Source organism: Trichosurus vulpecula, chromosome 8, assembly GCF_011100635.1.
Source record: "Trichosurus vulpecula isolate mTriVul1 chromosome 8, mTriVul1.pri, whole genome shotgun sequence".
NCBI classification, from domain to species: domain Eukaryota; kingdom Metazoa; phylum Chordata; class Mammalia; order Diprotodontia; family Phalangeridae; genus Trichosurus; species Trichosurus vulpecula.
This window is the reverse complement of record NC_050580.1, coordinates 252,671,778-252,687,470: the sequence shown is the minus strand read 5'-3', so window position 1 is coordinate 252,687,470 and position 15,693 is coordinate 252,671,778. Positions and strand designations below refer to the sequence as shown.

Below are 15,693 nucleotides of genomic sequence, written 5' to 3'. Positions count from 1 at the left end.
GAAGCTGGGAGATGAGGAATGCAAATAGAAGTAATTAAAAGTAATTTGTAAAGAGGATACTGGAAATTATAGGGGATGGGGGTAGGTTTCATATAAATGGTTGTGCTTAATACTGAGTCTTGAAGGAAGAGAGATAGTCTGTAAGGAAGCTGTATATGGTGGATGGCCAGTGCAAAGGTGGATGGAGACATGAGATATGGAGTATTGTTTACGAGTAACCTCTGTTCCTTCTCTCGACAAGGACAAGTTGCCTGGATCTCGATGTGTACAGTCTTTTTATCTAAACTCTTTAAGTCTAGGAACTTCTAGGACAGCAAGGAGTATTTAAAGCGTTTTGCAAAAAAGTATGGGTTTTTTTGTGGATGCATTTAAAATTTTTTTTATCTTAAATATCTAAAAAAGCACTTATATACAATATAATACAGAAAGAGAATATTAATCTCGATTTTATATTGCTTATCTTTAAAGCATATAATAAATTATATACATTACCTTTTAAAATGTCCTACTTATTTTTGCTTCCTTCTGACCTCCTTTATATTCTTTTCTGTGCATTTTTTTAGTGTTTTAATGGCCTTCTTTTAGTTGTTTTTTTTTTAAATCAGTATTGATAATTTTCCCTCTCCACAAATGCCTCTCCTGAGAGAGAGAGAGAGAGAGAGAGAGAGAGAGAGAGAGAGAGAGAGAGAAAGAGAGAGAGGGAGCCCTTATAACAAATAAACATAGTCAAGCAAAGCAAATTCACACAGTAGCCATGTCCAAAAATATGATTCTTTCTGGATCTTGCCTCTCTAATCTCTCTATTAACAAGTGGGTAACTTGTTTCATCATAGTTTTTCTGAAGATATAGTCATTGCATTGATGGGAGCTCTTAAGTGTTTCAAAGTTGTTTTTTCTTTATGATCTTGTTATCCTTATATACATTGTTCTCCTGATTCTGGTCTCTTCAGTTTACAGCAGTCATGCTACCTAGGATTCTCTGTAATACTTTCTTTTGTCATTCTTGTGACTCAATAATAGCGTATTACATTTCACATCCCATAATTTGCTCATGTATTCCCCAATTGATGGGCCCTCCCTTCACTTTTAGTTATTTGCTTTTCTTTTCCCCTCTTCAGGATCAGGAAATTTGTTTTATGAGTATTTCCTCCCTGTTATCCTTCCTCAATCTCCCTATCCATTCCTGTTTGTTTTATTATTGTGTTAGGTATGTTTCTAAATCAAATAATTAATGTGTGTGTGTGCTTGTGTTCAGCGCTCTTGTTTATTTCAGATAAGTGAAGTTCATCTTGGTGCTTGCTCCTAACCACCTTCGCTGTGTTTTTATACTATATTTCTCTTGCACCCCAATTCTTTGATTTTTATGACTTGTTAAATGAGGTTGACATGTACTTATTCTTAATATAGCATTTTGTGTGCATTTTTATATATCTTTGATACTTTTCTCTTTTTGTTAGTAGCCAAGACCCTCAAAAATCATGAAAGAAGTTAAACTTTAATCATATTTAATAAAGAGTATCAGATTTTTAATTGCACTTTTTGAAAGCCTTTTGCCTGAACTATCTCTGTCTGTGCTGTTGTTGGTTCCTTCCGAGGATCAGGAATGGATATGATTGCTACTCTGACTCACTCTCTGGATCCACTGTAGATACCTGCCCCCACCTACCAGGGCTTCTTATTTTTGTGATCTGGTGATTGTCTAGTGCTAATAAAAAAGGCACAGAGTACAACAGCATCCCTGAGCTTGACTGCCTCTTTTTTTTGTTTAATCCTTTTTAATACTTTAATTTTTGCTTTCTGTCTTTTGATTAGGCTCTGAACTTTGTTTCAACCTTCACTCAGTTCTTGATTCTGGCCTTGTTCTTAGTGTTTCTCTATAAGTAGTTCTGGCGAAATATCAGAGATTCCGAAGGATTCCTAAAGCAGACTGTTGCAGCTTGGATTGTAGAAATATTGTTTTATATTTGTTTCAAATAATTATTTAAACCAAATCATTTTCATTTACATTCATAATTTTAATTAGGAGTTCGTAAATAAAACCTTTTAAAGTTTTGGCATTTACAACCTGTAACATGTTTGCAAGATCTTTGATTCTACTGTTTAAAACGATTTTTCAAGTGTTGGAAACGTGTTCATTTATTAAAATTTTTTATACTTACTACCTCTGTGACATTGGACAAGTGACAACCTCCTGCACCTAAATTTCCTCATCTATGAAATGGATTTGAACCAGATGGGCTCTGATATCCCTTTTAGATCTAGATATATGATCCTGTGATCTTATCACACTTCCTGCAGCATCTATTCCAAATCTTCTCTTCTCAAGCCACTTAAACTACTCCCTTTCCCTTTCTTTCTCAGCAGAAAACTTTGCCTCCCAATTCACTAAGAAAGTCAAGGCCATTCACTGTGAGTGTCCTTATAAGCAGCCCCATTAGCTTAAGGTACAGGTCTGACCAGTAATCAGTCAACAAGCATTTATTGTCTACTGTGTTCCCTGGTATTATGCTAGGCACTGAAGTACAAAATCAAAAATGAAATAACTCCTGCCTTCAAGGAGTTTACATTCTGTTGGGGGAAACAACATGTACAGGTAGGTACAAAATATGTGCAAAGTAAATACAAAGGCACATTGGGGGAAGCCACTAACATCTAGAAGAGAGGGGGGCCAGGGAAGACCTTGTGTAGAAAGTGGTACTCAAAGCTAAGCTTTGAAGGAAATTAGGAATTCCAAAAGAGAAGGTGAGATGGAGTGGAGTGTCTTGTGGAGGATAAATTAGAGGGAAAAAGGACTTGAGGGAGAAAGACCAATCGTGACACAACTTCAGAAATGCCAGTGAGAGGTAATGAGGCCTCAGCTGTGGTGGTGCCCACGTGAATACAGAAGTAGGTGAATATGAGAGATACTGTAGAGGCTGAACCTCCAAGACCTGGCAACCAACTGAATATGTCAAGTGAAAAAGAGTGAGGAGTCAAGAACAAGACTGAGGTTGTAAACCTGAAACTTTGAGTTGTGACCATGTCACTTCCCTGTTCAAAAATCTTAAGTGGTTCTTTGTTGATTATAGAATAAAATTTAAACTCCGCACTCTGACATTTAAAACCCATTTGTCAGTGCTTTCTCATAAATTATCTTCAACTTATTATTTTATTGCATATTGTTTTTTCTAATCAAATGAGATCATATTTGTAAAGCACTTAGCACAGTGCCCAGCATAGAGTTGGTGCTTAATAAATGCTTATTCCCTCTTCTCACTGAATAGAATGAAAACTAGTAAAGGAAGAGAATTTTTTTTCTTTATATCCATGTAGTAGGCAATTCATATTGAACTGAATAAAACTGATAGAATGATAGCTCGTAGTATTTATGAGAATACAGGATAATTAAAATAATTATAAATATAATAATTAAAATAATTAAAAGTGTTGAATTACATATATCTGAATTTAATTCACATTTAATGACTAGAGTAGGTGGGACTTTTAAAAAGTAAATATAATGAAGGCCAAACGTGTATTAAAAATTTAAACCATTATCTTAGAGAATAATATTGTGCTGCCTTTTTTTTTTTTTTTTTTTTTTTTTACAAACTTCTGTTTTTAACAACATTCGGGGGCAAAGAAAAATCTTATGAAATATCTTCATGTATTTCATTGGGTTATTTGGCGGGGAGAGAAGGAACTAAAATTTCTGAAGAATTGATTTTTGTATGTTATAAAATTGAAAAATGGTTTGAATCAGAAGTATTGCTTTTAAAATAGAACATTTTAATGGGAATCCTTTTTAATTATATACTCAACACTTGTAACATTTGTCAAATGAAGCCTATTCCGTGTTTTTTTTTATTTAGAAACATTTATTTCTAGTTTTGAATTCTCTCCCTTCAGCCCAACCCCCATCCATTGAAAAGGCTAGAAATACAATGCCTATTAAACATGTAAGTCAAGTCAAACGTCTTTTCACATTAGCCATTTCTATTTTGTATTAAATGATTGTGTAGTCCATTTTTTCAGGCCTTCCAGACCACAAAACGTGGTAGAATTGTATTTTTCTTTTCTGTTTTTCATCCCCTGTATTTAATTTCTCTCTTACGGAAGGCACGTCTCCCGCTCTTCTTCCACTCTTAGGCAAGGTTTGGGGGCAGAAGGGGGAGAGGCGTTTGAGCGCATGAGCTTTGTCTCAGGGTCTGTGGGCCAGCCCCCATCGCCATGCATAATCTACCTCTAGTAGCTATAGTTCTCCCTCTCCATCACTTCCTGTCTCCGGCTGCCGGTCCGATTCTCTTAGAATGTAATCTGTAGCGTGTTATTCCTGTGTTAGCACAGTTAGCATAACTCTGTATTGTTTACCTCAACTGTAGGAGAGCCTCTAACGGCGCGTCATTGTGAGGTGCCTTCCTACAAAGATCTCCCTTCCCTTGTCACTGTTCACTTTAATTATTGTTTTCCAGTTTCCAGGCCTTCCTCTGCTCCAGTCCATTCCACTCTGTCATTCAGAATCTTCCACGGATTCCCAATCTTCCCTCCACATTCTTACTCACCTACCAGTCTTGTCTTATTTCACATTATTTATTACCTTTTTTAAAATTCAGTTTTACTTAATTTTCAATTCTGAATTCTCTTCCTTACCCTCTTCCTCCCCAACTCATTGAAAAAGCAAGAAAAATAAAGCTCATTAAAAATATGAGAGTCATGCAAAACAAATTCTCTCATTAGCAATGTCCAAAAAAAAGGAAAGAAAGAAATATGTTCAGTCTGTACCGAGTCCATCATCTCTCTGTCTGGAGGGTAGGCAGCATGTTTCATCATAATTTCTTTAGGATTGTAGCTGGTTATGATGATCAGAGTGACTAAATGTTTCACAGTTGATTATCTTTACAGTATTGTTATTATATAAATTATTCTCCTGATTTTGTTCCCTTCATTTGCATCAGTTCATGTGAGTCGTCCCAGGTTTTTTCTGAAACCATCTCTGTTACAGTTTTTTACAGCACAGTGGTATTCCATTACAATCATATACTATAACTTGTTCAGCCATTCTCCAGTTGATTGTCATCTCCTCAGTTTCTAATTCTTTGCAACCACAAAAAGATTTGCTATAAATATTTTTATATATGGCTTCTTTTCCTTGTTTAACTCTTTGGAATGTAGACCTAGTAGAATTATTGCTGGGTCAGAGTGTATACATAGCTTAATAGAGCTTTTGGCAAAGTTCTAAATTGCTCTCTAGAATGATTAGACTAATTCACAGTTCTACCAACAGGCCATTAATGTACCTGTTTTTCCACAGGCCTCCAGCATTTGTCATTTTCCTTTTTTGTCATCTTAGCCAATCTGGTGTGTGTGTGTGTGGTTGTTCCTCAGAATTGTTTTAGTTAACTCTTCTCTAATTATTAGTGATTTAGAAGCTTCATATAGCTATTGATAGCTTGGATTTCTTCCTCTGAAAACTGCCTATTCATATCCTTTGACCATTTATCATTTGAGGAATAGTGCTTATTCTTATAAATTTGACTCAGTTCCCTATTTATTATTTATTACCTTTAGCATACTCTCTGTTCCAACTAAATTGGCCTCTCACTTGTCCTCTATATGATACTTCATCTCCTGATTCAGTGTTTTTGCACGTGTAGTTTTTACCATGTCTGGAATGCTCTCTCTCCTCACTTTCTCTGGATTTAGCCACCATGTCTCAGATCCTTCCAGACTCCTCTCCTTTTTCCCATTGGTGACTTTTTCCTGGAATCTCCATTTTGGGAAAGGACCTAGAGACGAACCATCTCTCATTCTCTATCTAGACTTAGCTACCATGACCCTCCTGGTAATCCCCTTCCTATTTCACCTCCCTTTTTTTGTTTGTTGAATTGCCTTTTTGTAATGCATATTTCCCCCAGTATTTAGCTATTGATAAGTCTCCTTTAAGGGCTAGGAGACATCTTATTCACTATAGATAACATTTACATAGTGCTTTAAGATTTGTGAAGCCTTTCAAATATAAGATGCCTCAAAAGTCTTAGGACAACTTGAAATCTGTTAGAGCTTAAATCTGCATGAAGACTTTTGGGGCACCCTATACATTATCTTATTTAAGCTTTATAACAACTGTATGAAGTAGGTGCTATTATTATCTTATTTTGAAATGAGAAACTGAAGTTCAGGTTAAGTGATTTGTCCATGGTTAGTTTACACAGCTGGTAGCTGTGGGAGGTGGATTTCAAATATTGTTTTCTCCTAAGTAAAACTTAGCACTCTTTAAAAAAAAAACAACTACATTATACTACTTTTTAAATGTAATTTTAAATTTTTAAACTTAAAATTAAACTGTATGTAAATGAAAATCTGCTTTCTTTCCCACCTCACTCCCATTCCCATTGGGAAAGAAAGAAAAACAATATCCCCATAACAAACAAATTAATCAGTCATTAAACCTTTATAAAGCACATACTATGTGCCAGGCACTAAGCTATGCCCTATGTATAATTGAGCAAAACAAATTCTTGCTTTAGTTATGTCCAAAAAAAAAATGCTTCACTTTGTTCTATGAATCCATCATCTCTCTCTCTCTCTCTCTCTCTCTCTTTTTTGTTTTTTAAGGAGGTCAGTAGCATGTTTCATCATGAGCCATCTGGAATTGCAGTTGATCATTGCATGGATCAGTGTTCTTAAATCTTACAAAGCTGATTGTTTTTATAATATTGTCATCGTATAAATTGTTTTCCTGGTTCTTCTCCTTCATTCAGTATCAGATAATATGAATCTTTCAAGGTTTCTCTGAAACCCCTTCTTCATCATTTCTTAAAGCACAATAGGATTCCATTACATTCATATATCATTGATTAGCTATTTTTTCCCCAATTGATGGGTATCCTCTTGTGTGGGATGAAAGACCCTCACCAATTAAAAAAAATTAATTTTTAATAAGGAGCCATCTCAGGATGGGAACAGAAATAAAATTTTATTTGATTCTCATGAGAAAAGGGTGTTCTCTACCAGAACAGATCTAGCAAGGAAGGCCAAGGCACAAGGAACAAAGCACCAATATTATATCTAATGCAAGAGAAATCCCCCCCACCTCTGACCCTTCTCACCATTGGCTGGGAGGCAGGCTTACAATCTGAGCACGAAAAACTAGACAAAGAATTGGGAAATCAAGGCACAGAAATTCCAATTCCCAGTCCCTCAGCTAATGATTAAGACTGAGGTGACATCTATAAATCTAAAGAAGGAGAATAAGATAAGGGGAGGAGGAGACCCTCTCCATTCTTCTACAGTACTTTTACAGTAAAGGAAAGCAGGTCACAGTGACCCTATTCTTACTTAGCAAATCTTTAAGCCAGAACCAGAAAAAAGAACAAAAAGTTTCAGGGTAAAAAAAAAGAAACTTTCCCAGAAGCTGAGCAATCAGGCTCTCACAGCCTCAGAATTTTTCCACTTCCCTATTTCCCTATTTCTTGATTTTTAAACATTTCTAAGTATAGATATGAATAGATATAGATATATATTTATATATATTCCCTGCAAAGTCTTCACATTTTGTTTTCTCACTACCTCACACACTCTCAATTTCCAATTCTTTACCGTCACAAAAAGAGCTACTATAAATATTTTTGTGCATATGTACCCTTCTCTTTCTTTGATCTCTTTGGAGTTGAGACCTAATGTAAGTATGGCTATGTGACAGGATGCACACACTAACAACTACGAGGACATAGTTGTAAATTCTTCTCCAGAATGACTGAATCAGTTCACCGCTCTACCAATAGGGCATTACTGTATCTATTTTCCCACAGCTCCTCTAGCATTTGTCATTTTCCTTTTCTGTCAGCATTACCAATCTGCTGGGTATAAAGTGGTACCATAGAGTAACAATTTGTTTTTTTCTAATTATTATTGATTTGAAGCACTTTTTCATATGGTTATTAATAATTTGGGTTTTTTCCTTTGAAAACTGCATGTTCATAGCCTTTGACCATTTATCAACTGGGGGATGGCTCTTAGTTTTATACATTGGAATGAATTCCCTATATGTCTTAGAAATAAGACCTTTAAACTTGCTGCAAATATTTTTCCCATGTACCTTTTTCCCTTCTAATTTTAGCTGCATTGGTTTGTTTTGTGCAAAACCTTTTTAATTTTTTGATCAAAATGATCCTTTTTGGATTACTATCCAAGGGATAATATCTATCTCTTGTTAAGTCATAAACTCTTACCCTATTCATGGATACGACATTATGCTGCCTTATTAAGGTTTTGAGCTGCTCCCTTTTTTTTTCTAGTCTTATATTTCTAAATATGATTCTCATTATACTTTGAATCCAGGCTTTCTATGGGAACTCATCTAAGAAATTATAAAAATTAATGGAAAAGTTAGATATAATTTACAAGAATTCATGTTATAGGTGTTGTACCAGGAGCGAGTGAGACATGCCACAGAGTATAAGTTTCAAATGGAGAATTTATTAGCCGGCGTCCATTGGGGTTTGCTACCCAAATCAAATGGCCCCGAGTTGAGGGGTGAAGGTGTGGATTATATAGGAAATACGGGGTACAGCGGTGAATTATCTCCTGGAACTTACCCACCAGGTCACAGGGTGGGGGGAACAGGAACAAAGGTCCTGACTGATCAAGAGATTCTGACAGGTTATCGTTAAGTGGGATAATCTTATTGACATTCCTTGGTGGAGTCACGGAGCCCCAGGGATATCTGCTAAATGCCAGAAGGTCTAAGTCTATTCCTTATCATGCAAACTGGGGTTTCTCAGGGGTCTCCTGATTTTTCTAGTACCACATTCCCCATTTCCTTTTATGGAGGTATTCAAATCTTTGAAAAAGGAACGACCTGATGGGGCATAGCAATAAAATGAGGGGGCCAACAAAAACGCTAAGCAGGGGTGAGCCTGGGGAAGGCATGCATTTTGATAGTAACAATAAAGGGCAAGGCTCAGGCAGAGATTCTGGGCCAATGATAATGCTAGGCCGATGGCCCCAGGGGAAGGCCAGACCTAGTTGGAAGACTCAAGGAGAGCCCAAGGAGCCTCCCGGGGACTGTACTTCAGAAATTAAAAAATGATACAAAACGGTATAAAACGTACCACATTTCCCCCTTTTGGTCAAAGGCAAACTGAAAGTTTCGCCTAAAGACCAATTAAGGTATGGAAAAACCTCTATCTTCCTCAGGGGTGAAGTTCTAAAATCCCTATCTAGGTGGAGTCAGGTTTTCCCTTTTTTCTGTGTTTGGACATCTCCAGGGATGGGCAGAAATTGTAAACTAATTGTAAGCAAGCAGAGGGAACATAATATTAAAATTCAGGAAAACAGTCTTGGGAACACGAGGACTCAGAAAAGGGAAAAAGCAGGTCCTTGCTCAGGTTCTGATTCTGGATTCTGAGAGAAAGCCATCTGCGTCTGATGCTGTCCCTCTCAGGCTCTTTGGAACCGCAGGGCAAGGTCTCCTATAGGCTTAGATGTCCACTCCTCAGATGTGACAGAAGGAGCAAGGAGTCAATATCCACCTAACAGGAGCTCCCAGAACACATGTGATTTGATGATTTGAGAGAAAAAGAGCACAACGTAGGTCCCAGCCACGCAGGGCTAAGTTCAAACAAATACAATAAAGTTTTTCCCATAATTCACAAAACTGCACAATTACATTGAGTCAGGTACAGACCAAACTACTTAGATGGTTCACAATAGAGGGGGAGATTTGCATGTCACATGTTTTACATTTACAAATTAGATAACAAGAAAACTTAAACATGAACCATACAAAGTAATGCGATTATTATCAACAATGTTGACTAGCATTAAATTCCATGTCTCTTTGATGGCATTTACAAAATAACCCACAAACTATTCTTAACAAAGCTAAAATGTTTCTGATTCAATTCCAGCAATTAATTGCACATTTTGTATACAAAGTAACTTTAAATTACAGTCACAGTCTCCATTCAAAGCAGTATGTTTAAAATCCCAGATGTCTAATTGTAGTTATCTGGTCCCTTGATAGTAAAAGAGAGTTCTGCCTCTCTGGTTCAGATCTAGAAATTCTCAGACAATTCTAACTTAATATAACTTACAGATATTTTACAAAGGAGATACATTTTCACTTGTACCACTATCTTATACAATTTTCTTGTGCTAGCATCCAAATTTAAGATCTTATTACCAAAACATACTTATCAGCCCAAATTTCCAGAATTGATAAATTTTGGAGCCAATCATACACATCTGTATATAATTCTTAGGGGAATCAATCTGATCCTATTGCCTTTTTCAAAATTTGCTATCCCTTCCTTTTATTAGACATCAATCGCATTACATCTTTGCCTTATTTGCTTTGTCTAATCATTTCTCCCTTTTGGAGGATGTTATCCCTATATTATTTCAATGTTTTATTTGGTCATGAACATAGGTTAAAATTGTAAGCTATTCATACCTGTATCCTATTATAATAAGTCAGAGATATTTCAGTATTCATCTGTTACCTAACAGATTTAGCATAGTGCTTACAAAACTTCTTGATAGTATAAATTTGCTATGAAAGAAAAAGAGGGACAATGTCATATATCTTAAGAGAAGGAAAGAACTTCCTTAGCTCTGTTTGATTCCAGGCATGAGTCATATCTGATAGCCATTCATATAGTCACCAGGTGCTGAAAGCAGGGCTTAGGAGTAACCAGGTGGGGACTTTCCTTTTCAGAAAGGAAATAGCAGAATTGGGAAATAGAGTCAGGAAGATCCTACCTAGGCCGTGTCCAAGGTCATCTTCAAAACTGTTTCCCAGGCACAGACATCCACCTTTAAAGTTCTCAGCTTGTAATGCCTGCCATACTACTACTGGCTTCACGTGACCTATTCCTGTAATCAGAGCTTAAAACAGTATTAAATTGTAGTCCCGTAAAATCTTAAATAGCAAATAAATATCCTTCAGATGAGACTGCCCAAATTTCATTGAGCTAATAATTATCAAATCAAGCTATATAACTTTTCCATCTTCTAAATACTTCCTCACACTCATTCCCAACTTACTTAAACCATCTGAAACTATCATTCTCAGGACAGGGGAGGCTTAGCTAACTCCCATTTGTCCCCAAACTTTGTTGTCTGCCTTTCCTATTTTCCCTCAAACCTTAATTTACCTTTCCAAACCCATACTCAGTCTTCCTTTACATTTCAACCATAAGACAAAACAACTCATAAGTTAGTACTTTTTACTGTCATAACTGTGTATATTGGAATCCCATTCCAGCTTATTTAAACACACAAAAGAGGGGGTTTGTGTTCCGTGTTAACTCATTCTAGAAGAAAGGGACACTTATTAAAGAGATCTGCCATCTCATCTCCCCCTGAGGGTAGGTTCTTCTCCATCAGATGGCAGACTTCACTAATAAAACTACCAGACCAAACCCATCTCAAGTCTTAGTCTAATCTTATCAGTTCTGTTGACTTTAAGAAGCCAGGTTTGGAGGCTTCTTGACCCCTACAGTCTTCTCCTTGCTGCCCCTCCTGCTTCCTTCCCTTCTGACAGGTGGGCTAAGGTGAAATTCTTCTTATCTAAACTAAGGGCGGGGAGGAGTAAAGAATGTAGACCTCCTTACAAGATTTTAAAGAACATTTTCAAAAGTATTTTCCCTTCTTTAAAACAGTTTAAAATTTTAGCCTGATGTTAAAAGGAATACTCTCTAAACCTTTCTGAAGAGAATTATTTAGAAGGTTTTAGAATGATAGATATCTATCTCCTTCTCTTTCCTTAAAGCAAATTAACCCTTAAAAACTAGAACTCATTAACTAAGTTGGTGCCAAATGTCCTCATTCTAAAATATTGCCCAGATTTCCTAGATATTACAAAGTTCCTTAGTCAAAAAGTGTTGTAATGTGGAGCACACTTAGTTTCTATAATTATATACCCAATTAAATTAGCTTTATCACAATAACAAAGTCTACCAGGACTTTAAAAGCTTTGTCTATAGGAATCCCTCTACCCTGAAAACTTTTACACAAGATTGAATATCCAAATGTCCTTGGTTCAGTTAACAACCTCAATTTCATAATTAAGTACAATTCTTAATCTAACAACATCCAGATTATATGAGGAATTATTTTTCTAACAGCATAGGTAATGCGATGTTAACCAATTTGCATAATATAACAAATTTAGAAATATAAGTACACCACAAGCAATTATCATGTATTTAAAAACTTGAAACAGAATCTAATTAATTACCAATCTAGTGATCATAACTGAGTTGGATAAGCAAATCAAATCTGGTTCATAACCACTAGTGGTAACATTTTAATTTCTAAGGCTCAATACTCTCAGCATTGAAAAAGAAAAGATTACTGTTTATAAAACTACATTTTAACAGTTCCCAATGTATCCTGAATTGACAGAGATTACAAGAGGACCTAACAAGGCCTTTGTATATATAGTTGATTTACAACAAGAACAATTTCAACTGAACTTCCAGACAAAACTTGAAAGTTATAATTTCTTAGGTTGCAGCAACTGTCCAACTTCTTAACCTAATGCAACTCTAACAAAATATTTTTATATTATAGAAATGCAATGATGCCCTAAACATTATTATGTGTGTAAAATTTGAACTACTCGTTTCAGTCTAGGTAGATACATTTCTAAACCAAATATGACAGTTTAAAATTACCAACTTTTCATCACATCCTTTAAAAGCATCCAATTCATATATATCAAACTCAGATTAAAATCACATAATGGTCTTCTCAAATTACACAATCTAAGAGAATGTTAGAAATACAATATAAATTTAGAAATACAGAAACAATAAATTTCAGATGACATCAATTGCATTTCCAGATTATCACATATAGGAATTGTTGATCCTATTACTTCTGGTATTTTTATATTTTTATATTAATACATTATTATATTATATACATATTAATACATTAATATATAACCCGGCCCCTTTCTAATTAGTTGAGACTCCCCAGCCCACCAGTAGTGACCAAGTCTGCCCTGGTTCCTTCCCACTGCAAAGGCCGACTGTCCCCAGTGAGAAGAGAGTCAGGTCAAGGCCTCCGGAGAGCAGAGGGTTGAGGGGCACAGAGCCAACGCCCTAGTCCCATTTTCCACCCACCCCTCTCAACTGCACTTATTCATACACACTCCATGCGGGACCAAGGTGGGAAACGGAGCAGAAGAGGATTTTAACTTTGTCTTCAAGGTGGTGCTGATAGGGGAATCTGGAGTGGGGAAGACCAACCTGTTGTCAAGATTCACAAGAAATGAGTTCAACCATGACAGTCGGACAACCATTGGGGTGGAATTCTCTACTCGAACTGTGTTGCTAGGGACAGCAGCTGTCAAAGCGCAAATATGGGACACAGCTGGGCTGGAACGATACCGTGCCATCACTTCAGCGTATTACAGAGGGGCAGTTGGGGCCCTTCTGGTATTTGACCTAACTAAACACCAGACCTACGCCGTGGTGGAGCGCTGGCTGAAGGAGCTTTATGACCATGCAGAGGCCACCATTGTTGTCATGCTGGTGGGCAATAAGAGTGACCTGAGCCACGCAGGAGAGGTGCCCACCGATGAAGCTCGCATGTTTGCTGAAAATAATGGACTCCTGTTTATTGAAACCTCAGCTCTTGACTCTACTAATGTTGAGCTGGCCTTCGAAACTGTCCTCAAAGAGATTTTCGCCAAGGTGTCCAAGCAGCGGCAGAACAATGCCCGTGCCAATGCAGTCACTCTGGGCAGTGCCCAACCTGGGCAAGAGCTGGGGTCTGAGGAGAAAAAGGCTTGCTGTATCAACCTCTGAAGCCAGTTGGTGACCCGAGTATCTTGGCCTGAAGCTTCTCCTGTTTGACCTGAATTTCCTATCATTCTCTTCCCTTGAGTCTCAGCCCTAAAAGATGACCCCTTCAGTTGCACCCTCACTGAGCAGAGGGAGAGGGAGGGACCCAAATGTCTAGAAAGCCATCCCTAGTTGGCTTTGGGGGTCCGTGACTGATCACTTTCTCAGCCTGTTAGGGGAGTTTTTATAGCCCAATTCCACACCCTTTCCCTATTGCTCCTGTGTGTCTTTTCTCCTCTACACAAGATTAATTAGCTTCTGGGATATTTCTGTGCCCTTAGAGAAGGTCACCTGGCCCTAAGCACCTTGCTCTCATTCATCCAGGAATCCAGGATTCTTTTGCCTGCTTTTTTAGCTCTGTTCCCCTGAGCCCCTCCAGTAATGCCTCCCTCCCCCCAACTAGATCCCACCAATAAAAACTGTTTTGTAACAAGGAAAAAAATAAAATATATATAATATATATATATATATATATATATGAATACATGCATAACATATATCAATACATTAATATCTTTAATACACTTTATTTTAGGTGTATATTCTTCAGCACCCACTACCTCTGGCCCAAGTATTAGGAACATTTGCCTGGCCATGAATGAACTTATAAAAGAAAGAGAAACTTTATTTGCACCCCGTTTTTTCCCAGCTTCATCTTATACATACTGGTATTTAACAAAAATGCCTAAAAGGATTTTTTTGAACTCCTAAGTAAGATAAGAGGGAGTGGTCCTTAAGAGCACATGGGCTTGCAACTCCCCCACTCATTCTTTCAACCAAGCTAAAATATTTCTCAGTTTCCCCTTCAGCCTGCTGTCTCAGATAAAGGGAAAAATGCCTTTCAGTTTTCTAAGGGCTCCTTCCTAGGTGGGGCCCTGGCAGCCCCTTGAGGGCAAAAGAGCCTACCCTTCCAAGCACTAACTAACCAGCCCTATTTCTTTACAAGTTTCTTTTAGCTTCAGCTCCCATAGTCTTTCAATGTGGAGGGTGGGGGAAGGGTGTGGCCAGGAGCACATGGCAGCTAAGAGCAGCACATGGGCTCCTGGGTAGTCAGGTAGCCTCAAGCTGCTATTCTACAACCCCCCTAAATTCCTTTATACAAGTTTCTGTCTCTCTCTTTCCCAAATTTTACCTTTTTTAAAACTTTGCCAAAAGGGTGAGCTACAAAGGTACCCAGGGGCACAGGACTGACTGTCAGTCTGTGAATTTCTGTCCTTCTCCTCCTTTTGCCCGGTGGGGAGGGTGATTTAAGTTTTCCCTACAGTTCTCCTGCATTCTCTTCTAATCTGATCTGGGAGGAGAGGAGTTTGTTTTAACTGCTCTAACCTTTACTGCAGCCCTGGCTCGGACAGAGACAGGAAAACAATAGTGAAAAGATCTCAGTGATTGTAATTCAAGCAAACTTCAAGACCTTTTGCTTACTCCTAAAAAACTTTTTTTTGCACTTGAATCTAAGGGAAAAGATTCCCTCCTAACTGTGATCAGGGACAAAGACAAATGCCAAGAGTCCCACTGAAGATTTTAACAGAGGTTTCTCTTTTTTTTTAGCAAGAAGACATTCATTGGGAGGAGGTGTTTCAGCAAGAGTGAACTCCTGGAATGAATTTACAGTTTCAGGAGTCCTTTCTCCCAAATTCAACTAACCAATTTCCAAACTTTTTAACAACTTAAAACCCAGAATCTGCCAAAATTTTAACCCCATTCCCCCCGTAGTTCCACGTTGGCCAAACAGGAACCACGAGGAAAGGAGTATGTTTCCCTAGTTGCAGCCTGAAATCTCTGGCTGCCTGTGTTTCAGATTTTTTCACAAAACATAGACATTTCAAAATTTTGACATAGACACACGGGCACAGAC

General features: G+C 37.4%; 2 protein-coding genes across 2 annotated transcripts in view; both read left to right on the top strand.

Annotated features, from left to right (window-relative positions):
* The window catches only part of RPS6KA5 (ribosomal protein S6 kinase A5), a 207,503-nt gene that overhangs the window by 51,925 nt on the left and 139,885 nt on the right, over positions 1-15,693 (top strand). The gene's annotated exons all lie outside the window — the stretch shown is intronic.
* LOC118828388 (ras-related protein Rab-25-like) lies at positions 197-13,802 on the top strand. The gene is made up of 2 exons (XM_036734962.1): positions 197-265; positions 13,161-13,802. The coding sequence occupies exons 1-2, from the start codon at positions 197-199 to the stop codon at positions 13,800-13,802; spliced, it is 711 nt and encodes a 236-aa protein (XP_036590857.1).

Bases quoted from the DNA above. Each gene is read 5' to 3' on its own strand.
- LOC118828388 (XM_036734962.1), top strand. From the start codon at position 197: ATGGAGTATTGTTTACGAGTAACCTCTGTTCCTTCTCTCGACAAGGAC. The intron at 266-13,160 runs GTACAGTCTTTT...TGCGGGACCAAG, and splicing joins AGTTGCCTGGATCTCGATGT to GTGGGAAACGGAGCAGAAGA.